This window comes from Monocercomonoides exilis, assembly GCF_001643675.1.
Source record: "Monocercomonoides exilis strain PA203 chromosome Unknown scaffold35-1074681, whole genome shotgun sequence".
Lineage (NCBI taxonomy): Eukaryota > Preaxostyla > Oxymonadida > Polymastigidae > Monocercomonoides > Monocercomonoides exilis.
The window spans coordinates 1,012,151-1,039,413 of NW_027150580.1; the positions used below are offsets into that span (position 1 = coordinate 1,012,151).

General features: G+C 37.0%; 7 protein-coding genes across 7 annotated transcripts; 6 read left to right on the forward strand and 1 right to left on the reverse strand.

Annotated features, from left to right (window-relative positions):
* Window positions 1-27: 27 nt before the first annotated feature.
* Window positions 28-7,029, forward strand: MONOS_9937 (uncharacterized protein; the record flags this gene model as incomplete). Its single annotated transcript, XM_067880480.1, has 6 exons — window positions 28-254; window positions 308-391; window positions 454-566; window positions 653-1,102; window positions 1,209-3,957; window positions 4,472-7,029. The coding sequence occupies 6 exons, from the start codon at window positions 28-30 to the stop codon at window positions 6,867-6,869; spliced, it is 6,021 nt and encodes a 2,006-aa protein (XP_067724022.1). The 3' UTR covers window positions 6,870-7,029.
* A 4,300-nt stretch (window positions 7,030-11,329) lies between these two features.
* On the reverse strand, window positions 11,330-12,178 carry MONOS_9938 (uncharacterized protein; the record flags this gene model as incomplete). Its single annotated transcript, XM_067880481.1, has 2 exons — window positions 11,330-11,587; window positions 11,906-12,178. 2 exons carry the CDS (start codon window positions 12,176-12,178, stop codon window positions 11,330-11,332), a joined length of 531 nt encoding a protein of 176 aa, XP_067724023.1.
* A 5,836-nt stretch (window positions 12,179-18,014) lies between these two features.
* MONOS_9939 (uncharacterized protein) lies at window positions 18,015-19,230 on the forward strand (the record flags this gene model as incomplete). Its single annotated transcript, XM_067880482.1, has 2 exons — window positions 18,015-18,344; window positions 18,407-19,230. 2 exons carry the CDS (start codon window positions 18,015-18,017, stop codon window positions 19,178-19,180), a joined length of 1,104 nt encoding a protein of 367 aa, XP_067724024.1. The 3' UTR covers window positions 19,181-19,230.
* A 2,193-nt stretch (window positions 19,231-21,423) lies between these two features.
* Window positions 21,424-21,843, forward strand: MONOS_9940 (uncharacterized protein; the record flags this gene model as incomplete). Its single annotated transcript, XM_067880484.1, has 1 exon — window positions 21,424-21,843. The coding sequence occupies one exon, from the start codon at window positions 21,424-21,426 to the stop codon at window positions 21,841-21,843; it is 420 nt and encodes a 139-aa protein (XP_067724025.1).
* A 54-nt stretch (window positions 21,844-21,897) lies between these two features.
* Window positions 21,898-22,482, forward strand: MONOS_9941 (uncharacterized protein; the record flags this gene model as incomplete). The annotated part of the gene is made up of 1 exon (XM_067880485.1): window positions 21,898-22,482. The coding sequence occupies one exon, from the start codon at window positions 21,898-21,900 to the stop codon at window positions 22,480-22,482; it is 585 nt and encodes a 194-aa protein (XP_067724026.1).
* A 167-nt stretch (window positions 22,483-22,649) lies between these two features.
* Window positions 22,650-24,086, forward strand: MONOS_9942 (uncharacterized protein; the record flags this gene model as incomplete). The annotated part of the gene is made up of 3 exons (XM_067880486.1): window positions 22,650-22,796; window positions 22,952-23,729; window positions 23,776-24,086. 3 exons carry the CDS (start codon window positions 22,650-22,652, stop codon window positions 24,084-24,086), a joined length of 1,236 nt encoding a protein of 411 aa, XP_067724027.1.
* A 1,105-nt stretch (window positions 24,087-25,191) lies between these two features.
* MONOS_9943 (uncharacterized protein) lies at window positions 25,192-26,445 on the forward strand (the record flags this gene model as incomplete). The annotated part of the gene is made up of 1 exon (XM_067880487.1): window positions 25,192-26,445. The coding sequence occupies one exon, from the start codon at window positions 25,192-25,194 to the stop codon at window positions 26,443-26,445; it is 1,254 nt and encodes a 417-aa protein (XP_067724028.1).
* Between the last annotated feature and the right edge of the window lie 818 nt (window positions 26,446-27,263).

Consider the following 27,263-nt stretch of genomic DNA (forward strand, 5'->3'; position numbering starts at 1 on the left):
AATTTTAATTTTCAAAGAAGCAAAAAGATGTTACGATTATGCTTTTTGCTTTTCCAAACGCTCATGCTTTCAGGGTGCTTTGTGATAATTATGGTTTTATTGTTTTATAATCCTATTGTCACAATCCCTGAACATGAATTTGGGAACAGAACCGGAACATACATTCTCGGAGATTCTCCTCTTGGAATCGTATGGTTCGCACAAGTCACAGATATGCATTTTGGAAAAAATGAAGCCATTTTCCCTTCGTTTCAGTTTGATTTAATTTTTTTGTTTGAAAAATGTTGCTTTCAAATAAATTACAAAGATCTTTCATAAATGAAGTTATTCACGGATATTTAAAGCCTTATAGATTGCTTATTACCGGAGATATTGCACAAGAAACACAACTGTTTGCAATTTATTTTGGAATAATTGTATTAATAAGACAATTTTTTGAACGAATTTTTTCAGAGGACTTCAGTCATCAAGAAATCTTACAAGCTGGAAAGAGTATAATGAATCTATATTTTCACTAGGCAAAGATCGTTGCAAGTTTGTTCTTGATATCAGAGGAAATCATGACGGTATTTTCTTCTTTTTTTATGAATTCAAAAAAATTAATTTTTTTTGAAATAAACGTATGATTTTATAAAAATTCTTCAAAAAAAAGCTGCTGGAACAACACCTCATTACACAGATCGAGATGTTTATATGAAGTATTCCTCTTGCGGATATTTGAAGAGTTTTCTATTTTGGAACACACTGTCTTATGAGACGGATGATGTGAATAACACCGCAAATGGAAATGGGAAAGAGCATATAGGATTTGTGATGATGGATACTCCGATTGATCCAAGTCTGACTCTGACGTTCAACTACTTTGGTGACATCTCCAACCAGCGTATGCTCTCAACAAATGAAACTCGACTGTCTGCTTTGAAAACGAGTCTGGTGGAATACCAAGGGAAAGGAAACAACGAAAATAGAGCAAATGTTGTATTTTTAGCGACGCACCATCACCAAGCAACAATGACAATCCGGATGAAGAAAATGATGGAGAGACTGATGGTAAAGGGATACTGGGATGATGGACAGTTGCAGCCAGATAAAGAGAATATTGGTAAAATAGAATATTTTATTTTTTTCGATAAATTTGTTTAATATCGATCATATATTTGCTTCAATCTATTTATACACTTTTCACTTATTGATATCGAAACGCTTAGAAACAAAGACAACTCATCCGCCTGTGCCAAACATTTGGGGAGTTGTGAGTGGCCATGCACATCGCGTGGAGATGGAGCGCTTTGCTGCAGAGAGAAGCGGTTTAGAGGCTGAACTGGATGCATTTGTGACAACACGCGCCTGGCGGATGTTTGCAGTCGACCATGGAATTGTTGGGTTTGTGGACGACTGGTATGTTTGGAGCGAGGAGCTGAAAGCGAGGCTGGGGATGCATGGGCATGGGAGAATAGAGGTTGATGTGGAAGAAGAAGAAGAGGAAAACGACGATGATGACAGAAAGAAAAGAAGATATGGACATGAAATCAAAGAAAGTTCGCTCACACATCAACATCATCCACTTCAACTCAAAAAAAGGACAATAGAAATTCAGAAATCATTTTTTGGAGAAGTGAAAGATGCCATTCGAATGCGGCGAAATGAGAAACGGAACGATTTTTTTGGAAGAGAAGTTGCATTGAGAATGAAAGCGAAGTCAGCAAAAGGAGCATCATCCAATCATTCAAATGATGTCTCTACATATCCTCAGACTTCTGTCTCAAGCGCACAATCGGCAGCTTTCTCAGGTGCGCCGTCACTTTGCACAGGCCTCATTACCAATCCTCCCTCAGCCCGTCAGACAACTCAGAGGACGCCAATGTCGCTTGTGCGCAACTCCACCCACATAAGAGCACTGGTTCTGTGCCAAGCGCCTATCCACCGCGTTTGGATTGAAGCGACACGAGCAACTGGAAGAGAATTGATAAAGCCAGAGTCTGTTGCCACACGTTCGTTTGTGGTGGATGGAGATACACCACCGCCTGAGCGAGGAGAAGGAACAGAGATTATTAATCTTACACTGACCAACCAGCCGAATCCAGAGAATGTGCCATTGTACGTTGCACGATGGGATCCAAAAAGATTCAGTGATGCAGAATTCTACAGATTCCAGCTGCATGCAATTGTGAACGAAGCATCATCTTTTTCTGCAAAAACAAGCACTCAAAATGCAAAAAATGAATTAACTGCAAAAGAGGATGTTGTCAAGCGTCATTTCATTTTTGCGCCTCATCCGTTTTCTCTCCAAAACAAAGGGCTGCCGCTGATGCCTTCGTTTGGGCGGTTTATCATCCGAACGCCTTTTATCGAGTGGTTCCTTTTTCTCGAGTTATTCTTTTCGATCGTTCTTTTCGTGGTGCTTTTGTGCGGCTGCTGTGTCAAACCTGCAGCAAAAGTATTGCTGAACAGAGAAAAGAAGAGCATTCAACTGAAGATGGATGAAAGAATGCAATTATGGGAAATGTATAAGAATACAATGAAAATACATCCATCTCCTTCAGATTTATCAGAAGCGGAAGAAAAAGACTCAACTTGCATTACAGATGGGTCGAATGTTTTAAGAGAAGCTGGCAACGAGAGTGAAACATCCCAAAAGGATTATGCGAATGCAAATTGTGTGTCATTAGAAATGAAAGTGAAAGAAGAAAATGGCCCAAATCAATTGTCTGTCAACATATGTGATGAATGCTTTTCATCCAACTCAGAAAGCCAAGCGAATGAATCAGAGATCGAAGCAGATTATAACTTTCTGAAAAACGAAGATGAAAAGTGGCTGAACTGCGATTGGAAAGATGTTATTGTGAGTGTTGTGTGGAGCGACCAAGTTGCAGCTGACGAATGGCAACAAAAAAGAGAGCAAAGAGAGCAAAGAGTGCAGATGGCTATTGAAGCTCTGAAGAAAAGTAGGGAAAGAAATGGAAAGATTGAAGAAAGAAAAGGAGAAGAAATTCATGGCATGCTCGGCGAATGCGCTGAAGATTCGGTTCATTCATCATTTTCATCGCCAAAGCCGGACTCTACTTGCACTAAATCTTCCCATTCAATCAAGCCACACACAACATTGTCTTATTTCATTTCTGACGCATCGTATCTACTTAGCTTTAAAAATTCACTTCATTTTCAGCAGATTCAGATTGAGTCTGAGAAACTCAGAAGGCAGAGGCAAAAAGAAAAAATCTGCAAACAGAAGAAACACTCAGAAAAGCAAAGACCTGCCTTTCCTGGTGATTCATCCTCGTCTGCTTCTCCTTCTCCTTCTCTTTGTGAAGCAACACATTCAGGTTCTCTTCCTCCTCTTCCTTTATTGTCTCTTTGCAGCCCATCGTATTTATCTCGTCTTCTCCAGCTGGTCATCCTGAACTTCTACCCCTTCTTCCGCGAAGGCATGTGTGCGTGGGTGTTTTCGATGTTTATGCTGCTATTCATTTCAATTGGACCGCTTTTCATCGGCCGCCCGCCAGAAGCAGGGTGGATGGCAGTGTTCAGCTGGGGTGCTGCGCAGAATGGAGTGGTTGTGGTGCAGGAAGACATCTACTTGATGCTGGCAGTGGCCATTCTTCTCTTCATTGGCTATCCTCTCGTGCTGATCATTGCTTATTCTAATTTTGAGCCTCGCTGCAACTGCAAGCGAAGAGATGCACCAAAACATTTGATGGAGCCAATGAACAATGAAAAAGTAACCTCTGGCAATATTTATGACAAGCAAACACATTCAATCCAACCCACAAAGGATCTTCTTCATTCTGTTGAGCAATCAGACCACTACGTTTTTCCACCAGTGCCTTCTACGCGATCAGCCATAAATATATTCTGGATGGGACTGCTGTTTGTGATGCTCGATGTTATTTGTCTTGCGTTTTTGATTCTGATGGGATTGACACATCCTTCGTTTTTGCTCTCTCCTGTTGCTATTTGGTTTTCGCTAATTGCACTTTCATTGCAAATTGTGCTTGCAGTTCAGAAGAAAAGAAGGTCCAAATATAAAAAAACGAACTCCAAAGTCATTAGTCATGGTGAATAACAATATATCAATTATGTAAAATATCAAATTTGAAATAATGTAATTTTATAAATTTGCACAGTTGGATTTTTTTTTATTTCTTTTTATTTCTTAATGGTACCTTTTATATGTATTTTTCTTTTTTCAATCATTAAAAAAAAGAAGTTCAAGATTGAACACAGAATTTTTATTCACACCCATAAAAACATTGAGTTTTCATAAAAAAATAATAATTAATAGTTAAACAGCTTTTGAAAAACTATTCAGCTGTTTCAGGTACCCAAAAAGTTCCATGAAAAGCAATGTCGATGATCCAATTCTTGAAACTTTGCTTTCAGAAAAGCTTCGGACACTTACAAAAATTTCGAAAAACGAACAGTATGCTCAAAAGTTTGATATATGGATGATTTTGAATGATTTTTGTTATAGGCCAAAACATAATTATTATGAAGTTCAATCTCAATTTTGGAATAGAAAGGTGAAAAGTGAGATGTTTTATGAATCAATTGTTGGAACGACTTCTACTGAAGGAAAATATTTTGGAGGAGCTACACAGTTTCCTTGCGAACCTGCACTTTCTTACTCTGAGTTGATGCAAAAGAAACGTTTAGAAAGAAACATTCTTCCAGAGACACAATTATTAACCGAAATACACTCATCTCCATATTTAAAAACACCTCAGTTTAAAATTCAATCTGTTAATGATGAAAGCAATACTGTTATAGAACGTGGTGAAGACTATGTGGCAAAAAGGCGCGCTCGTGAAAATTGGCTATCAAAGTCAAAAGAAGAGAAGCAAATGATCATTGATTGCTTTCTTGAAAAAGAACGAAAGATACACGAAGCCATTAAATTCGAAGAAGAAAAGAAGAGACAATCCGAAGAAGAGGATAAAAGAAAAGCTGAAGAAGAAAAAGCAAAGGAAGAGCAAGCAATTCTTTTAATAGAAAAAGCTAAAGAGGAAAAAAAGAAGCAAGAAATGGCTCGAATTCAAGCTGCCATTGCAAAAGCAAATGAAGAGAAAAAGCGAAAAATGAAGAAGAAAGCTGAAGAAAGGAAACGTCTTATTGAAAATCCACCAGAAAAGAGATTGCTAGAGTGGGGAAAAGAAAGAGACAGGTATTTGGATACAATCAGAAGAGTCGAATTAGAAAAAGAGATGCTTGACGTAACTTTTCATCCGAAAATAACGACTCTGAAAGAGAATGTCATAAAAGGGGATTGGAGGAAACATGTTCGGAATCATAAAAGAAAGAATTCAAGTTCGATGACTGACAGTCTTATTAATAACGAACAGAGCGAATTCTTCGAACAAAAAGAAGAATACCGATACATGTCAACATGCAATAAAATAGAGACGCACGAAGAGAAAAAAATCAGTCGTTGGCTTGAGTTTCAGAGAAAAGAAGAACAAAGATGGCTGAAGAAAAAGCAAGAGATCGAAGAACTGAAAGCAGAAAAAACTATTTTATATAGCCCCATGAATAGACGCCTGTCAAAAGGCTCAAATTTTGTTGGAGGCGATGAAGCTTTAAGAACAAGTCATACAAGAGATGCCGATAAAAGGATGACTGAAAATGAGACATACTACGATAAATCTTTTGCGGATACCAATCTTGATGCATCATCAACAACAGAGGAAAATATTCAAATTCATTCTTCTTCTTCTTTTTCTCCATCTGTTTTTGAGCGACCATCGAACTACTCCTGTTCTTCATCTCTTATCCAATCAGCTGCTTGTCAACATTCTTATTCTCCAGTTGCGCACTCTTGCGTTTCAGAAAATGCCTCCAGCTGTTTTTTATCACCACAACTTCAATCACCTTTTCGTGAGCATATAAATTACTCTTCATTACAGAAGCAGCCGCAATTCATCAATAGAGTTCCACATGACGCAATTCCTTCTCGGCTACAAGCTGCTTTTCCAACTTTTGTTTTCCAAGGTTGTGAACCCTCGTCATTTACCATTAATTTATCAAATTATAAATATGATTTGCTACAGAAGGATAATTACAACAAAAAAGATGAATGCAACGGAGGACAAATCTTTCACCACAATTTTGCAGAGAAAATGATGGACGATGATTTGAAGACAAAAAGCGATATGGATTTAAGTCGTGAATATTCTAAAGAAGAAACGGAAGCCTCCAAAAGCTTGGATTTGGAAAAGAAGAAATTTGATTTCAGAATGAAAGCAGATGAAACATTGAATGAAAACGAGAAATATGAAAAAGAATTTGTGAAAGTGATTGAAAATAAAAAAACAGAAGATATTAAAGATCTCGGAAAAGGAACGACGCTTGATTTGGAAAATACTGCAAAATGCATGATTACATCAACGAATATAACTATAAACCAGAACAATTTTCAAAGCAAAAGAAGTTTAAATGCGACAAGTGAACCATGCGAACAGGGACAAAATCAAATGGACGAAAAACAGCTTCTGTTTGATGAGAATAAAGTTGGAGTTGATATATCAAAACTTGAGGGAAACTTGCAAGATCAAAACACGGAAAGAAGTTCAGGAGCCAAAAGCCAAGTCAATAGCAAAGAAAAAGCAGAAAAAGAAAAATGCAAAAACGAATTTAACGAAAGAACTGAACATTTAGATGAAACAAAAACGAGTTGCACTGATGAAGACGTTGCAAATAGAAAATCTGAATCAATCGATTATCAAATTACAAATACAGATTCAAATCTTGATGAGACATTGATAAATAAGCCAAGTGCAATCAATACAGTAAACACAAAGAATGAAAAGATCGTGAATATTCAATTAGAGAATTCAGGTGACAGATTGCTCAAAGAAAAGATAGCAGATAAATAAATTTTTAAATGAGACTTGTACAAAGCCAGAAATGAAAGAATAGAAAAGGCAAAGGTTACAAATTGAAAAAAAAAATCAATTTTTTTTTGTCGTTATTTCTTCACTTCATTTTGATGAATCTGGATAATAAATCACTTTTAGCAAACTTATAAAAATAAAATTTTGTTCCGCTTTGTGAAATGAATGATAATAATAAAAAAACAAAAATTGCGAGTTATGAAATTCTTCGAATTTCATTTTCTCAAACATTCACAAGATAATCTGAAAATTTCGACGATGTGTCAAAATAATGTTTTCTGTAGAGATAATAAAACATTTTATGAAAGCTGGTGATGGTATCTTCGTGTCCTTCTTCTTCCAGCTTTTTAAAAACCTTCCTTTTCGTTGCCTTTCTTTTCATTTCTTCCTTTTTTTCTTTCTCCTTTTCTTCTAATCGATATGAAACATTCGCAAAGAATTGCAAGCAATCAAATAACATTTTATCATCCACTGTTTGTTGCTGAATCACCTCCAAAATAGCATCAATTGCTCGCCTTTCAACAACTCATCAATTCTCACGCATTCGTTTCCTGACATTTGAATAAATATGAAAATGCACCACTCGCTTATTTCTCTGAATTTCTCCTTCGCTGCTCGATATATCTGAACAATGCTGCTTAAAATCCCAATAAATTCTTCATTCCACAATTCGCATGAGTGAAAATAGGACTTTATTGTTTTGAGCCACCTCATTAACCTAAACACTTTTTCCTTTTCTTTTTCTCCTTCCTCTTCTTTCCCTCTCTTCCATTCAATACATTTCATTAACTCTTCCAATTCCCTTCTTGCCTCTCTCAAAAAATACAGCTCATTCACAATCTCTCCCTCCAAACTTCTATAAATCCGAAGTCGGTAAACCAAAAACTGCCAAGCAGACTGATAGGCAAGTTTTGTTAGATTTTTGTGTTTCTGTTGATGTTTGATGATTTCTGTAATCTCCTTCAAATACAGTTCTCGTTCGATAAACTAATAAGAAATAAAGGGGAAAAAAAGTAAATTAAATAAAATTGAAAAAGAAATGTTCAAACAAATAATTCGTCAATGTAGCTCAAAGCCATCAAAGCCATTTCTGCTTCTTTTTGAACTTCCTCGCTTTCCTCTTTCTTCGAGGCAGCTTTCAAAAGGCAAGGCACACAAATCGATAACAATTTTAATGAAGTTTCACCTCTGAGCAAAAGATAGCACAAACAAAGATCAGTCAACAGATTTTCATTTTTTCCATCTTTTTTCTCATTTTCATCAATCATCATCTTCCTTATCTTTTCCTTCAAAGAAGATTTTTCAAAGTCAGAAACCCAAATTTCTTTCAATGTCTCGTAATATCCAATGTACTTCAGCAAAAAAATTGCATTTTCCATTGACATTTTCTTTTTTTCAATCATTTTATTTATCTTTTCGAGCATTTCAACATCTAAAATAAAAGAAAATTCAATTACATTCATTTCATCAACTATTTCATTCATTTCTTCTATTTTCTTTCTCTGCTCATCTTCATTGCATTCTTTCAATTCAGAAAACAATTCTTCAAAAAATTTATTTTGATGGAAAGCGCTGGACACTCAAAAAATAGAAAAATAAACAAACTTGAAAATTTATCCTTTAGAGAGGGCTCCTGGATATCATCATTGGATTTGTGTTCATCACACATTTCCATTCTGTCTATTATTAGCAAAGATCAATTTGCAGCAAATTTTCAAATGAAAAAACAGAAAAACAAACAGAAAAACAAACAGAAAAACAAACATTGTTGATAATTGACAAAATAAAAATATAATTGTCAAAATCAATTCTTTTGCTTCGTAAAAATCTGTGGTAAAAAAAAGAAATCACAAAGAAGCTGCAATGTTGGTCGTATTTAGCCAAATACGAAAGAGTTTAATTTCTTTCTGATCGAACCAACAATAATATATTTTTAGGATCTGGATTGAATTTCGATGAAATTTTTGAACATATTGAAAAATATCCCACATGTCTGGAATTGAGTATTAAAAAAAAATATCTATTTTAACATTCTGAGTGGAACAAAGAAGGGGAAATTTTGTGCTTTTTTGAACTTTACAAAGAAGAAACAAAAAAGCAACAATTTGCACATTAAACTGAACATTTTAACGTTGTTGCAAATTAAAATTCAAACATAAATATTACACTTATTTTCCTCACATTTAGAGTTATCTGGAAGCTTTCCTTGTCAGAAATGATTTTTTCTGTTTTTTCAAGATATTTGCTGGTTTCCTTGGATGTTTCGATTTAACGTGTTTGATGAAATCATAAGCGATCGGGATACTTTTATAATTCGTTCCTCTCTTGAGCGGGTTATCAGGTTGAAGGCAAATTGATAAAGGAAATCATTATTTTGTTGTTCCACATTTTTTGATTTTCGGGTGCATGATAATTGAATGCATAAGAGAATTTATCAAGGCAACAATGGACAACATCGTAGATTGAGCATTGAAAGAGATTTTATTCCAAAAGGCTTTGGGATTGAGCGAAGATGAAAGGCTTCGACATGGCAAAAGAAGATTTATTCAATATGCGGAACCAAGCGCATGCAAGATTGAGAATTCATTTCAATATGCAAATCGATCAATGGTGTTGTCACTTGAAGTGCATTATCTGTATAGACGTTTATTAATATTTTTTTTGGAAAATACATCATTTGGATCGTTTTGATGATAATCATTGATAAGCCAATTTCAGCGTGAATTTCTAGACAAAGACTGAAACAATTCAAGTGATGCCGAAGCGAACCCGGCAAGATAGAACAGACTACGATTGAGGTGTTTGATTTATTTAAGGTGCATTATCCAACTTGAGCAACATTCACACATTTTTAATTTTTATAAGAAAGAAGGAAATCATAAAAAAATTTATAAATTACTCAAACTTTTTCAGCAATGATAATTTCATGTTTTCAATTTTTTTTTTCTTTTTATGTTGCACATATATTCTTTTGACTTCAGTCTGTAAAAATAAATGGCTTGGAAGAAATGATAAAAGACAGACTGCTTCAATCAGAGAGGCAACAATATGAGCTTATTGAAAAAAGAGTATTACCTCATTTATTGATGCATATTTTTATCTTTTAGTTCTTTTTCTTTCTTTTCTTTTAAAATTTATTGGTTTATTTTGTGAACTTCTTTTTAAACTTCACTCAAAAAGTGTTTCTTCTTGCGGCTTCTCATCAGTTCCATCCACAAAAATCTTCAGTTGCTTGTGAAGACACTCACCCTAATCGGATTTGTTGGCCTGCGTTTTTTTTTGACAGCATCTGCCTTTGAATGTGTCTTTCTTGTTTCTTTCCATCTTAATCGTTGAATCGCTCAGAAAATTGCTGAACAGCAGCTGGATGGAGAGAAGCGATATAAACAGAATGGAGATGTTGCCGCAGCCAGAGGATTCTGTTGAGAGATATAAAGGAGAAGGAGAAGAAGAAGGAGATAAAGAAGAGAGGAAGGGAACAGTATGAAGGGCTTATGATGTTGTTCAATTCTCCGTTTGAACAGTTTTCAGCGAATTCGAGTGATCTGGCGAAGAAGATGTTGCTTAGGGTGCTGGGTTCCCTTCATCAGTTTTTGTGGTTGCTACTTTCCTCACGAAAAGAACACTGCGTGAGGCTTAATTAGAAGGAGAAATGGAACCGCCTTTGGACAAATTGCGATGTGAGTCCGAAGCTATTTTTTGGGGAAGATGTCAAAAAGACAAGAGAGAGAAGAAGAAGAAGGGTGTTAATGTGTATTAATTAGATTGTTGAATGATTTTTTTTGATTTTTTTTTTTATTTACCGAAATTTTATTCAATGAGGAAAAAATCAAATAAAATTATTTTTATCAAATGCTTTGTTTCATGCAACTCTTTCAATATTATATCATTTCACAAACTTCAATGTTTTATCGCTTTTTTTTTTTTTTTTTTTTTTTGCCATTTCGTTGTTGATTAATATTTTCAATTTTTACAACAAAGCTGGTTATTGATAATTATGAATGACAAGCAATCTTTTCAATTCATCAGAAAATCAATAAACACAAAAAGTCATTCAAAAAATAAGAAATATTTTCAAACAAAAAACATTCGTTTTGGAAATCAAAATCTTTAAAAGAAGATAAGTCCCGCCATTGGATCTGATGGATTTGTTCGAGAAAAAAATGGCAAAACAAAATTCTCCCTGAAGAATGCATTGAAGAAGAAAAAGATTTGAAAGAAAAAAAGCAAATTCATAGGAATTGAATTTCATCACCAAAATCGAGAACGAAGAATTCAACAAGGTGCATTCCATGGTTGTTCTTGAAATAAAAAAAGAGCGAATGAATCAAACATTTCTTTTCCTGGCGCACAAAAACAAGCAGATGATTGAACTGCATTTTCTTTTCAGCTGTCCATTTTTGAAGGCTGGTGCTCTGAATAGCATGAAAGTGCAAAGCTGTTCACTTGTATTGCTGAAGCACTTGATCTGCATCAGGATGTGTGTTGATAGTGGGCATTCGCAAAGGCATGACTGCGACTGTGGAAGGAACAAACAGTGTGCGAATGCCTTCATGCTCCAAAGGCTGACGACATTCAGCTGCGAGCAGTGGGAGATGTATGGTCTGTTCGCTACTGCTGATTGGATCGTTATTGGCATGGTGCAGCCAGCTGAGTGTGTCGTGATCAGCAAGAAACCCAATGGTGAAGCCTTCATCACTCTTTCGAGAAAGTAGTCAATGATAACGGAAATGACACATTCGAACTCCCTCTCTCGACTCATGTCTTTCCATTCATCTAATTATCCCAACTGTTCCCACAAAACTCTTTTCTTCCACACACATCGCTATCATCTCAAATTCATTTCCCTTTTGATTTATCAAATGCATTCGTTTATTTCACGTGTGTGTTCACATCGCACTCAGCCGCCTTCGTCCACAATGCTCAACTTCTGCCACATCCAAAGTGGCGCGCCTGCCACAATTGTCCATTCCAGCAATGAGACTTTCATGGAAACAGCCAAAACCCCATTCATCAACCAGATTCGGAAGAGCCCACACAGATGCTGCAATGGTCGCTCCCTGGATAGGCAGACAACATCCATCTTCTGAGTGATGCTTGCTCAATATGTTCTTTTTGTCACATACGGTAACAGAGAAGCGTGATTGATATGAAGAAGCTGGCGCTTCCATCACACATCCTCCCTTCATCCATTTTCCAATCGCTTTCTTCATCATGCCATTTGCAATTGGCAATGCAATGAATTGCTCCCTCTTATCATCATTCCCCACACCAAAGTGATGATTTTCCATTTAAAAAATATGTTATATTCCTGGGCTTTGGAAAGGTCACAGATGGAAATATCTTCACAATCAATAGAACAATATAAAACACACACATACAGATGCCTTTAATTAAAAAATAACATGATATATTTTCTATCTCATCAAATTTTCAAAAATTATCAGACAGAATTCCAAATTATTGCATCTCCATCATTTCCAGCTGTTATCATATGAAATAATATTTCTTGTTTCATAGAAAATGTTCACTCTCATTCCAGATCTTTGGATAATTATTTAATTTCGAAGATAACTATTTGATCATTGGTTCCATACCAACAATCATTAAAATATAAAACGTTGTTAATATATTAATATCCAATAAAAAATGCAAATGCACGGAATGATGGTGTGAATGCTCATATATGTTTATGACAATTTTGAGATTTAATTATTCACCAATTTCATCTATCCAAACACATGCGAATTCAATGCGAATATGAAAATATGTTGTTTTCTGGGAGAAATATTTATCGAAAGCAGGCTATGAATGCAACAAAAAAACTCAGCGGTTTATATTAAATATTGCATTTGAATTGTTGAAAATTTGATTCCTTTCAACATTTTTCAGGACTGATTCATGAACTGGAAGATTGCTCTGATGCCGAGCGCAAACAGAAAATCGTAGAAAACGATGACATAAATGATTGAAAGAATAAAATAGAATTTATATCTGTTTTCACACAAGATTTGTTCAAAAAAATCAAAAAAATGATTGTAGAAAAGAAAATATCAATGGAGAATGCAATTTTGTTGATGAAACACATCGGATGCTTTAAAGTGCTGAAAGAAGCTTGGAGTTCTGGATTTGAAGAATCTTCGCTGAATAAAAGATTTGAGAACATGATTATTGAAGAAGACGAAAGAAAAGAATGAAGGAACGAAAAGCTTCTTGTTGATCTTTGTGAATGCTATGTTTCTTTAAGTTTCTTCTTCCCATCGGAGTTGACATCAATTTGTGGTTCCTGTCTTCTGATAGTTGCCTTAAAGAAAGATGAAGACGAGGAAGCACACAAAGAAGTGGAAATGGCTTTGATAGCGATTAGCAACTTTTGCTTATTTGAAGTTAGCATTTCTTTTTCATTTTTGATAGTGTTGAATTATCTTCTTCTTCTTTTTTGAATAGAAAATTGATAATAAACTATTCCTGAATGAAATCAAAGAAATCATCAAATATCATCAGAAACAACACAATCTTACTCAATTATCTTTTCAATCTGCTTGGGAATTCTTGATAAAGCAACAATGGTTCAACAGAAGCTTGAAGGGAGAGATTTTGAACGAACTTCATTTTGCGAGAGAGGCAACAATAGAATTGGTAGAGCTGACAAGAAATGTTGATTGGGAGAGAAAAGAAGAGAAAAGAGGAAAAGAGTCAAAAGAAAAAGCTTGTTTTGAAGAGATGGATGCAAGCATATAACATTTATTTTGGCGAGTGTCAATTGCAGAATGAAGACTTTGTTAAGATTTTAAGCAGTATTTTCCATGTATTTCGAGCAGCAACGAAGAATAATGCAGAAATCGTTTTCATTTGTATCCAAATATATTTGGTAGCAGTGAATAAAATATTAACAGGAATTGATGACTTTCTGAAAAGCGGAGCAGTTGATTCTGGTTTGAAGGAGATTCAGCAAACAACAAATGAAAACCTCACTGCATGTATTTGTTTGGAATTCTTTTTGAAGCTTTCAGAAAGATTGAAAGGAAACTCAGACGATGAAATGGAAGAAGAGAAAAGAAAAGAGATGAAAAGGAAAGTGCTTGAAAAAATAGAAAAAGTTTGATATGAAGATACCATCGCATGTTTTAATGAAATATTTGATTCTAAATGAAAGTTACACTAATGAATTATCATTGGATATTTCGGATTATTTTGATAACGTTTAACCAAATTCGTTTCATTTTGTTTTGTTACTCAAAAACTGTCTTTTTCAATTTTCATCATTTTGCAAAATAACAAAAAATTGATTGAAGAATTTTTGTTATTGTTTTTATTTCCTCTTTCAATAAAAAAGAAAAATCAAAAAAATCCATTATTTTTTTTCCTCAACAATAATTGTCATTGAATGAATATCAGTCTTCCGTCTTTATCTGGAAGAATCATTTTATTAAAGAAAAATATACTGTTCAGAAATTTCCTCTGAAACCTCTGGTTCACTTTGCTTTTTCTCTTTCTCAACGCATTTTCGATGAATCCAAGAAGAAAAAATGGAATGAAATCTATTCTTGAGAAGAATACGATCAAATATTTGAAGAAATGTTTGTTGAATTCAATGCTCAGCTTTGTGGATACCATGTGCAACAATAAACGCAGCTGAAAAAGAAGCGAATCCAATGCTCCAATTCAGAACGGGAATGGCAGAATAAGCCAATCAGAATTAATGGCTCTTCACATTCTTTTCATTTTTGTTCATTTCTTCATATCTCTTAATTCTTTTTCTTTATTTTCAATTGTCATTCTTTGCATTTCTCTTCATTCCTTTTATCTCCTCTTCTTGAATAAGGATACTCGTTTCATTCATTTCGTCTCAAAATGCAATTCTTCATAATTTCACTCAAATTCCATCTCTATCTCTTTCTTTTTCTTTCATCATTCAGTTTTCATCTGTCTTTTCCTATTGATGGAGAAAGAGATGAAACCTCATTCACATTCTTTTCTCACAATATCATCTAAAAGTTCTGCTCCAATTGCATTTACTCTTCAGCTGCTTTGTAACATAAATAAATATTTCTTCATTCATCAATCATTTTCTATCCTTTTTCTCTTTCCTAAACTGATATCCCTTAATCTCTGTTCAAAATTGTTCTTTTCCTCTCCATTTTTCTTCAATTCATGAAATGTTCCAAAAATCTATTCTTCCAAATTCGCTTTTTTCTCAATTCCAATACAAATGCAATGCATTCCTTCAAATTCAACACCTTTCATTTTGGCTTGTTGAGAATGAACTGAAAAGACAAAGCAAATGAACTCACAGCTTTGATGCAAATGATTGATGTGTTCAATGGAAAAGTCTTCACTTGCCTTTTCTCTTCCATTTTCCAATAATTCTGTTTTCGTTGACACTCAAAATGAAGAAGAAGAAGAAGAAATTCTGTTTTAAATTCTCATGCTTTTTTAAAGATAATGTTGATGATGATAGAAGAATAAGAAGAACAAAGAAATATCAGATGTGAGGTGTTTCATGTTTGTTGATAGTTTGTAGTGAAGAAAATGAAACAAAATGTGTTTTTGGAAAACGGTGATGAAGAAGATGAAAAATGATGATTTTGGTCGAAAGAGAAGAGCTTCAAGAGAGATGAACAATGAACGAGAAATCAGCAGCAGAATTGACAGATGGATGAAATGTTGAAGAATAAATCAGTGAGTGGGAAAGTTGATTGAATTACCAATGAAGATGAAGAAAATCATGAAGATATAAATGTCTTCTGATATTCAATGTCTGCCTTCTGCTTCAAATGTCCAACAAATTGAATTGCAAATCAAATAGTTGTTCTGCCAGAACATGATAATAATTCTCCAAACAAAAACTCAATGAAAAGAAAGTGCCAAATCCATCTCTGTGAAAGCGACTTGTCTCTCTTTTCGGTTGGGCTGATTTCCTTGTCTTCTCCACATCACTTTTCATAATCTTTTGTCATTTTCTCTTTGTTTCATTCATCTGTGTTGATGTAAATGTCAGAAATGCTTTCCAAAAAAAAGTTTCTTCAAAGGCGATGTCTAATCGGGCAATGTTCAAAAAGAAAGGATATAATTCAGATTCACTCAATTTTCGCTCATTCCGCATCCCAATGATGGAAGAAGATGAAGACGAAAAAAATAAACCAAATACGGCTGTCAGCAATAAAATATGTAGAAGAAGATAAGCAGATATCAGTAATGAAATTCATCTCTCTTCTGGTGCATTTTTCTTTTAATTTGAGCCAAATAAGCACATATCTTTTGCACCTCTTGCAGAAAACTCGTATTAAGAAGCTTTTCTTTCTTAAATGATGCTTTCAGAACAACATTTCATTTGCTTCGAAACAGAAGTATTGGCAAAAGAAATGGTAATGCTTCTTCTGCAATCGGGGCTCAATATAATAAAATAATTTTCCAATTGAGAAATCTTTGAATTTGATTTTGAGAAAGTTGAAGAAGAAGAAGAGGAGGAGGAAGGAAAATAATGGTTAATATGAAAAGAAAGGAGAGAAGGGAGAAACAGAAGAAAAATAAGAAAAAGCATCTGAAAGAGAAATGGAATGAAATGAGCTCGATGATGCTCTTTGGACGAGCTGAGTGACAAAGACAAACAAAATTCATCTAAAGAAAATGCATTCATTATGAACAGATACGAATTTCGTAATGTCCAACAGCAACAACAGAAGATTGATCCAATCCATGTTGCAACATGAGAATTTGATGGTTATTCAAACAACAAATTCTCAAATAAGAAGAAGATGTTCTTTTCATCGGCCAAATTAAAAAAAATCTCGTCAATGAAGAGATTGGAGGAGGAGAAGAAGAGACTATATAATCCGCAAAAATGCAACTTGAAATGGATTGTCACCAGGAATGACGCTCAACATAAAAAAATGCTGTTTGCTGGAATGGAAAAATGGTTTAAAAAATACATAAAAATAATTAGTTTTGCATTGATTATAAAAATTCCTCAAAAGAACACATACACCCTCCCTATTGCAAAAGTAGAAGATTGTCCAATCACTGACGCTTTCAATCTCCTTTTCCATTGTTTCCCTATGCTCCTTTCTCCATCATCCTTTTTTCTCCTTAAATATCCTTCTTTCTATGTTTTCACACTTTTTTTCCTGAAAAAAATATCTCCGAATTTTTTCTTTCCAAGTGCTAGACAAATATTTCCATTCTTCTTTTAATTCTCAACCAAATGCTTTGAAATCAAATTTGTTTTCTTCCCATTTCTTTTCTGAATAATAAATTATGCAATTCACATCTGCTGATTGTATCTCAGCATCCAACTCTCTTCTGATGTTCTCCTAGGAAAATCAAATTAACGGACATTCAAATAATTAATCAGATTCTTGCGCTCTGAGAAGGCCACTGATGGAATCATCTTTAAAAATGAACAAGAACTATAAAAACCATACAAACATTTATATATTTTCTTTCAATAATTCAGAAATTGCAATATTCACTTCAAAGACGCTTTTCACAAAAAAATCGTCTTCCCCAATTCCATCACCAATTCCCCGCTGTCTTTGCTTCGTATCGCCACGCAAAATAATATCTCCTATCCTGCAGAAAATATTCGTTTGTTGATCTCTCATTCCAACAATGGACAATCATATTCAAAGAAAATGATGTTTTTTGATCATAATATCCATAACAACGAACAGAAAAACAGAAAAAGCGTTGTTTCTCTTCATAATATTTTGTTAAAAATGTCAGCAAAAGAAAGAACGGTTTGAATGCACATATTTTTATATCTTTTGTGGTTTTGATTTTTCATTCACTTCTTCTATCCAATGATATTCAAATTCAACGTGAATATCAAAATGGTATTGTTTTCTTGAACAATTTTAATAAAAAATCTGTATAAAGGAGACAGACAGCACAAAAAAGTTCAATGGTTTGCATTCATTGTTGCATTTGAATTCTGCCTTATTCTGATTAAACTATTTTCTATTCTCAGAATTGTTTTCTGAATTGAAAGAATGCAATGAAGATGAGCAGAGAAAGAAAATAGAAGAAATGAATGAAATAGTTGATGAAATGAATATGAAAGAATTCAAATCCATTTTCACTCCATATCTGTTCAATAATGTTGATAAAATGATTGAAAAAGAGAAAATGTCAATGGAAAATGCGATTTTTCTGCAGAAAAATGTTGGATTTTGCAATGCGTTGAAAAGAATTTGCATTGAAGGATTTGAATATTCAACATTGTACAAAAGAATTGAAAAGATGATTGCTGACGAAGAGAAGAAAGAAGAAAAGAATGAAAAACTTCTTGTCGATCTTTGGGAATGCAATCTTTTGCTAAGTTACCAACTCGATTCGAAAATGCTTTCAATTTGTGTGCCTTGTCTTCTGAAATTTGCATTGAAGAAAGAGGAAGACGAGGAAACTCCAAAAGAAGTGGAAATGGCTTTGCTATCTTTGAGCAATATTAAATTTTATGTATGAACATTATTATTACATTTTTGAAATCATTGTGGCTTTTTAAAATATATTTTGATTAGCGTGCTGAAAAAGAACTGTATTTGAATGAGATCAAAGAGATTATCCGAAATCATCAGGAGCATCACAACCTCACCCGACTTGCCTATCAGTCTGCTTGGCAGTTTTTGATGAACCGATCACTTGTATATAGAGATTTAAAAGGAATTGTTATGAATGAACTGCATTTTGCCAGAGAGGTGGGAAAAGAACTGGAAGAGTTTGCGAAATGTGTGGATTGGAAGAAAGAGAAAGAAGAGGAAATGGGAAAAGAAACGAAAGAAAAGCTTGTGTTGATGAGATGGTTCCATGTGTTGTTTATTTTCTTCGGTTTATGCAACTTATGGAATGAAGAATTTATTGGGCTTGTTGGGGGCATTGCTTGGGTGTTAAGGGCGGCAAAGGAAAATCACAAAAAAATAAGCGAGAAATACATTTATTTGTTGGGAAATGCAGCGAAAAGAAGAGATGTGAAAGTTGAAGGATTGTTGAAAATTGGAGTAGTCGATTCAGTTTTGGAGGAGATTCAGCAGTCAACGTTGAATGAAGGCGTGACATTTCAAAGCTGTCACTTCTTTTTGAAGATTTCAGAAAGATTGAAAGAAAAGACGGATAATGATGAATTGGAAGAAGGGAATAGAAAGGCAACGAAAATGGAGATATTCGAAAAGTTGGAAGAAGAAGGATACGACGATACCATCACAAGTTATCATGAATTTTTACATCTTCTTAAAGTGAACAAAATTGATTTTGATGCAATTTCGTTGGATATTTCTGAATATTTTGTGAATGTTTAAGTCCAAAGCGCTTTTTCTATTTCTGATTATTTGGAAATTGTTTTTGTTGAGTCAGAAAAAGAAAGGAAACAAAAGAAGAAGAAGAAGAAGAAGAAGAAGAAGAAGAGAGGAAGAATTTGATAACAATCCGAAAAGAGTTTTTTTATCTGTACGTACAATGCCAATTTATTCTTCATCTATCTCCTTCAACAACTTCTTCAAAAACAACAACAACAACAACAACTTCTTCTTCTTCTTCCTCCTCCTCCTCTTCTTCTTCTTTTTCCTCCTCCTCCTCCTCCTCCTCCTCCTCCTCCTCCTCCTCTTCTTCTTCTTCTTCTTCTTCTTCTTCTTCCTCCTCCTCCTCCTCCTCCTCCTCCTCCTCCTCCTCCTCTTCTTCTTCTTCTTCCTCCTCCTCCTCCACTTCTTCTTCTTTTTCCTCCTCCTCCTCCTCCTCCTCCTCCTCCTCCTCCTCCTCCTCCTCTTCTTCTTCTTCTTCTTTTTCCTCCTCCTCCTCCTCCTCTTCTTCTTCCTCCTCCTCCTCCTCCTCTTCTTCTTCGAATTCTTTGCAAACAAATCATTTCATTCCAGAAATCAATGAAAACATGAAAAATTCTTCCTTTATTGATTCTTCTCATTCTCCTTCTCCTTCTCCTTCTCCTTCTTCTTTTTCTTCGAACTATTTTTCAACAAGATTTCCGCATGCTCACATGCCATTGATGCCTGACTTGTGAACACGAAGAGCATCGAAGCGGAAATAAAATGAAAAAGATTAAATTAAACATAAAGAAGTTGATGACGAAAGAAACAAAGTGTATGAGAAAGAAAATCCAATGTATTTAATTCTTTTTTCTTTCATTTTAATCTCTTCGTTTGTTCTTCTTTTTCAGCACCTTAGCAGCCTGTTGCATGACGGACTCTTCGATAGACACAAATGGAGAAGAGAGAGAACAGGAAAATGATAGAAAACTCTTATCAGATGAAAGTTTATAGAATAAGTTGAGAGCATGTTTGCCGAATTAAGCTGTTTAATTTGACAAGCGTTGCCATATGAATCTGTTTTATTCAGATAAGTGATGATTCTAACGACAAAAGGCGAATGCTTCGGAGACGAACAGGCGGAATATGCAGAGCTTAAAGAGAAAAAATTTAAGAATGAAGCTTCAGAGCCAAAAGCAGTTTCAGCAATTGACTAATAATTCCGATTTTTGAAATATTTCAACTTTTTTGAAGTGCAAATGAGTTTTGTGATTCGTTTCTTCTTTTTTTAGTTCATTGAATCATCATCATATTCTTCAACAAACTCATAATGGATTTATTAAGAGTTTAATTCCTTCTTTCTGAACAGTTTTTTTCCTGTGATAATTCCGCAACTCAGTTGATTACAGACACATCAAGTGGAAGTGATATAATTCATACAAAATTGTTGGAAGAAGCACATGCAAATGCACCAAATGCGAAGAAGAAGGGGAAGGAAGGAGAAGATAAAGAGAAAAGAAAGGGAAAGAAGTGGATGAAGAAGTTTTCATTCGGAGTTTGAATCAAAGTTTGCAGTTCAATGAGTATTTAACAACTTCTTTTCAATCAAGCAGTTTTGTGATTCAAAGAAAATCAAATTACAAAAGGAAGAAATATTGAGAAACCTCATATTCGTTTTTTCAAATTTCTACAAAGCCTATCCTTCATGAAATTTTGCTTTTTAGAACAATTAACGAAATTTCTTCAAAATTCTATTTCAAAGGAAAGAAAATGAAAGAAAATGTGAAGAAAAATTTTGAAAAGAAATTCTATATTAAAAAACAACAATTTAGAAACGAAAAGCTGAGGTAAATTCCTTGTTTGAACAAAAATATGAAAGTGTCAAAAAATTTATTTGTTTATGGTTTTTGGATCATTATTTAAATTTGATGTAAAGGGGTTATGGGGCATAATATTTTATTGCGTTTTTAATGTGAATGTTTTTAATACACCAAAATGAATGGAATTAATAAATGTGAATAAAAAAAATATTCATTAAATTTTAACGAGATTGATAAAGATAGTTATAAAAATGAAATTTTGCTTTTGTTTTTTTTTTCATTTTATTTTATTTCATTTTATTTTGTTAAACCAAATGAAAATGCAAAATTCGCAATAGAGCGAATCTACAAACGCAAGGAGCAGGTTTGCTCCTCAATAATGAGTGTATTATAAATTATGGGTGGTTTTAGATCAAACTTTGCCAACAATTTAATTTTTCTCACATACCATTGTCCGCTTGTTAGATGACGCAAGACACGGTTAGAGTACCGAACAGCAACGGTGAAGACAGAAGTTTTGATTTGATGCACAGACTTTCAAGTGTAGAAGATATGATTGAAGAAATTTCAAGAAGCCAAACACAAGCAATGCAGTCGGGAGCTACGGAGTTGCTGCCAACGAGGAAAGTTAAGAGGGAACGAGCTAGGAGAAGAAGCAGATCGAGATCGAGCGAGTCGGAGTCGGACGAAGAATTTGGTGATCTGATCGCGAGACGGAAACAAGGAAAGCGTGAGAAAAGACGTTCCACATATAGCCGAATGAAAAGACGGGAAGACGAAGAGGATAGCGACTGGGATTCTGAAGAGCTGGGAGCGCTGGAAGAGAAAGAAGGAACAGAAGACTTTACAAGAATTTTTCCCAGGGAGTGGTTGACACCCCGGTGACAAGCGAGCGAGTTGAGGAAATTCATTGAGTTCTGTAAGGCTGGATCGTTAAGAATGAATGATGATATACTGAATACATTTATTCCAGATTACGAGAAGGAGTTTTTTACAGGACACAGAGACACAAATTGGAATGCGCTAGCCAGAACAGCCATCACAACAAAGGGGAGAAGAGATTCACCTGAAGCGAGTCGAGTAATTGATATCCTCCAGCCGGCCCTAGAGTCGGGCTTTGAAGCATCGAAAGCTATTGCAGCCCTTGTGGCAAGTGAGTTAAGGAAAACACATATTGAAGATGAGGAGAAAGAACGACTGAGAGGACTGTTTTGCGCCTATGCGCTTATCGCCGACTGTATCAACAGAATTAACCTACTAAAGGTTATACCCAAATCGGGCTGGGAGAGCGCGAAAGGCTTTCAAGAAGGAGGAATGTCCAAGGAGGTGCCGGAGAACCTGAAGAAGCTGGAAGAAAGCACCAGCTTTTTTCAAGTAGAGGGAGATGCAACAGGATACGGGGCATCTCCCGACACCACAACAGGTTTCGGGCCCGCAACGGCCAGAGGCGGGATCCCGAGAAGATACAGTTCGGCAAGGAGCACCCAAGGATTCGTATACAGACAGCTCCAAAGAAGGGGTTAACGCAGGAGCTTCACAGATTTCAGGGGAAAGAAGAGAACGCCACAGTTCCAGGCCCAGTTCGTCCCAACAATAACGGGAAAGACAGTCCCCATTACGGGACCATTACCACCAGCTCCCCCAAGAACCCAAGGAGGGACAGCGATGGAATCAACAATTGGATCCAACAAATGGTAGCGAGAGTAGAGAGAGAAGAGAGAACCGCGCTTTGCCGCGAGACCGAGAGGGACAGAAAGCCGTCGAATTCCTTAGGAGCGACAGTACAACAAGGAGTGTCATTCAATCGGCAGATAGTTACAAAAAGGGAACACGTGGAAGTTTGTGAGAACATCGAAGAGGCACTGAACCCGTTCGATCGCGAGAAGAGGATAAATCAAGATATCTAGAGAGATCACGAGATGGGAACATGGAGAGAGATCATAGAAGGAGACTCCGTATATCCCCGCAGGACAAGATTCAAGAACAATAAGAGATTCGAGAAGGAAAACAAGAAGGTAGTCTGGAGAGCTTCTGTGACTGCTACCGAGTCCCAAATTGTGAGCGCCCTGGAGGTGAGCTCGAAGACAGTTATTGCAGATATTCACGAAGGAAAAGGAAATACACAGATACAGTTTGGCCACAAGACGCTAGGAGTGAAGAGGAGAACAGCGAGTGGACCACCGAAGGAGCCACTTCCTGGGAGACTGGTGAACAGGCTGAGCGAGTGGAAGAAGATTGGGGGAGACAAACTAGTGAGCCGTGGTATAAGAGTTCGATGGAGAAGTCCCCAGTCACCAATCTCACTCGAGAAGAGAAAACACAGACACGTATTTCGGGGGACGATGGAGATGACGAGGAATTATATATCCCTCTTGGAGGAGGAGTTAAAGGACGGAGTGGTCAAGCCCATACAGGAGTCGGAGGTGAAGTGGTTCAACCCGACATTCATGGTGAAAAAGAAAAACGGAAAGTGGAGAAAGATACTAGATTGCAGGGCGCTAAACGAGGAAGTGCAGGGAAAACACATCAAGATGGATTCACAGGAGACAGTGGTGGAACTCATGGAGGAGAACGATTGGATGACCACTCTGGACATATCGAGTGCATACCAGCATGTAAAGGTGGACGAACAATTCAGTCCCCACCTGTGCTTCAGCTTTCAGAATCAATGTTACGCTTACGTAGGGATGCCCTTTGGAGCGAAGGACGCGCACTGAGTATTCACGAAGATAATTTGAAGGGCAGCCTCGTTCATCAGAGAACAGTGGAAGGTAAAGCAGGTAATATATTTGGACGACATTCTCCTCATGCACCCAGACAGGTATGCAATTGAGATTAATCATGCTGGATATAGCACAGTTCCTGAGAAATCTGGGCTGGATACATTCGGAAGAGAAATTGAACTTGTAACCAACAAGGAGCGTGGAGTTTTTGGGATGGCAGTGGAATTCAGAGAAGATGGAGCTGACGCTTTAAGAGAGGAAGAAAGTTCTGCTGCTGGAGGACGTGCGAACTTGGATTGCATATGCAAAGAGATGGAAGAGTCAAAAGACAAAAGAGCTGGCAGTACTCCTCTGGAGGCTGAATTTTGTGAGGCTGCAACACCCACCAGCAAGCTTGTGGATTAAGCGCATGCAATACGTGCTGAGGTAGGCAATAGCCCGCGGGGGCTGGAAGGGAACTGTTATAGTCAACTCAACGTTGTTGGGAGAATTAACACATTGGAGGAAAACACTGCAAGAGAACAGACCGAGGTGTCTGAGGAAGAGAACAAGGCCAGCAGAATTAACTAAAGATGCGTTAGAGACGGGATGGGGCGCAGTGTTAACAGTACCGAGAGAGAACAAAGAGGAGAAGATTTATGTCCACGGAAGTTGGACCCTCCAGTAGAGCATGCTAGCGATCAACGAAAAGGAGTCCAGAGCAGTGTTGAGAACTATCGAGAGAAAGGGAGCATGGACGCAACAAAAGAGAATAGATCATATTCGTCTAAAGACTGACAACATGTCCACGAGATGGACGATTCACAAGAAAAGTGGAGCGCCATCGCTCATTCAAACGCTGAGAGCATTGGAGAAGAAACTGAACAGCCTGGACATTACGATACAAACGGAACATCTCCGGGGAGAGCAGAACACTGAGCAGATGCACTCAGCCGGATGGCGAGAAAGCCGGACTATGCACTGAGGGGGGAGAAAGTCGCATAGATATTACAAATAGTCGCACCGAGAATGCCAGATACAATTTCAGAACCGATTGCGCTGGTGCCCTGCGGAAGTACTTGGAGACTATCCTCTCTGAGAAGGAAGAGAGAGAGAGAAACGCAAGAAAACGAGATAGTGCTAGTCTGTTACTAAGAGACATTGGACGGGTGCTGAAAGAGAGAATGAACGAGCCTCAGAGGGATCTGACGATTCTGATTCTGCCGGCCTGGCGGGGGCAGACCTGGACCCCGCTACTGCAGCCTGGGCATTCGATAAAGGCCCTGGGGACCTTTCAGGAGTGCATGAAACCGGGAGCGAAGATGAGAAGAGAAGGTTGGAAACTACCCCCAGGAGAGGAAATAAGCGTTATACTGGAGAAGAGAATATGCAGGGAAGGGACCTCTTCTTAACATGTGGAGAATAAGTTGGAGCGAGGGATATTGAAGCAGCAATACAAAAAAATCAGAAGAGTGAAAGAGATGTATGGAGAGCGCTGCGAAGATTAAAGCAACTCCTGGATGGGGAAAGCATGGATGACACTGATCCCCTCACAAACAAAGATGCAAAGTGGATTATGGCAGAGTTCACCGAAACACTCTCGAATACGAACCTCTCAAACGGAGTGATTCATCAGACAGTACGGAAAGTACTGGAGTCCATCAACCTTTTTAGAGAAACCAAGATGTATCGAAAGGACATAGAAATATTTCTAAAGACTTATGTGGGGGATAAGCCAAGAAGGGGCAAACGATACAAATCAATGTGGGACTTGACAATCATCACAAAATGGGCTGAAATCACCTACAACGCAAAAGAAGTTCGAACACTCCAGAGGAGAGCCCTCATCCTCACCATGATTTTTAGAGCGTTAAGGCCTGCGGAGTTAGAAAGAATGAGAAGAGAGACGATGATAGTCAAGGATAATACAATACTCACACAAGTACGAACCAAGACGTTGCGAGGTGAGGTTATCAAAGTTATTATCAATAAACACACCAATTTACGAATTGATGCAATAGACGTCCTCCAACGTTTGATTGAGTTCACAAAGACAACTTTTAAGGATGAACAGGTGTGGTTTGATATAGAAGGGAGTAGACCTGCTAACCTGCAGAAGATTAAAGAAGAACTAACGGCTATTTTGAGAGAGAACGAAATACCCGAAACTTTCACCGCATTCTCGATTGTACATGCAGTGATAACGCACTTAACCAAACAACAAGATCCAGATTTGAAAGTAATCAATGCGTACGTGAGATGGGCGCCAGGTTCTAGAGTAGTCCAGGAGTATTACACCGTGTTTCCGGTCCAAGACACAAATTGGATCCTGGAGACAATCGGTGGATCAGTACTCCAGGGGGGAGAAGAGAACAAGCCAGATAGGAGCGGAGATACGAAGGAAGGGACGCTGGAGATAGCAGAGGCAGATACGAAAAATCACACCGATGAATCACCAAAAGCGGGATTTGAAGAAGGGAAGAAACCTATGAGAAAGCGATCAAAAGGGAGAAAGAAACTCCTGAGTGAAGAAGGAAAGAAAAGTGAAACGGTTCAGTCACGAAGCTCTACACCCCGACGACCAGGCAGTCAGAGGACACCCTCCATTATACCCAATAATATCTGTGAGCTGATGGGAGAGAAGGATTCAACTCCCCTGAAAAAGAGAGGAAAGGATCGGAGAAAGCGCAATGGAAGAAGTATAGGACAGATAGGGGATAGCAATGAGGAGGCAAGGGCCAGACCGATGTCTCCTCAAAGAGATCCCAAGAGGGAGCGGGTGTAGAGCAAGAGGTCCGCACCACTACACGCACGCTCTCAACTCATCCGCCGCACTAGAGCGTGCTAGGAAAGGGGTTTTAGATCACATATACAGAGATAAAAGGGATTTCGAGACTCATTATTGAGGAGCAAACCTGCTCCTTGCGTTTGTTGATTCGCTCCATTGCGAATTAATAAAAACGCAGTGAGACAGGTTTGCTCCGAGATAATAGGAATGCGGATGGAGAGACGATAGGCGGAGTGGTGCGAGGGGGAGCCAGAAATGTGTTGAGAGATGACTAGAAAAAAGGGCGATATATAGAAAGAGAGAGAGAGAGAAAGAAGAAACGCCTGAAGTGATTAGTGTACGCCGGGAGCCTGGAAAGATACAAATAGAACGAACAAACAAGTTTAATCAAAAGCTCTCTATCCAACACGATAACGATTGTTCGTTACACAGAAGAGTCAGATCGGTCCATACACTGCGCGATGATAGGGTTTGCTCTGCTGATGCAACAGAGAAGCGGGAGGCAGAGTCCTGCTTAGACAGTTTTCTTTTCCACGCCTCGCGAAAGTGAGAGTGGCTTTTCTTTCTGCTCCAAGAACACTCGCCTCACCAAATCCATACACAGTTTGCAGGAGACAGCTCCGAGGGGCAATGTCCCCTGCCCTCTGGTCTCTGTGACCAAGGCGAAAAGGCGATGTCGGTGGTGAAGTGAAGCGGACAATTCATAATACATTTTTTATTATTGAACATGTTTTTGTCCATATTTTCATCTCGCCCTTTTTTCCACTTCATATTTGTGAGTGCGAAGTTCTCACTTAAACCTCCCATAAATCGTG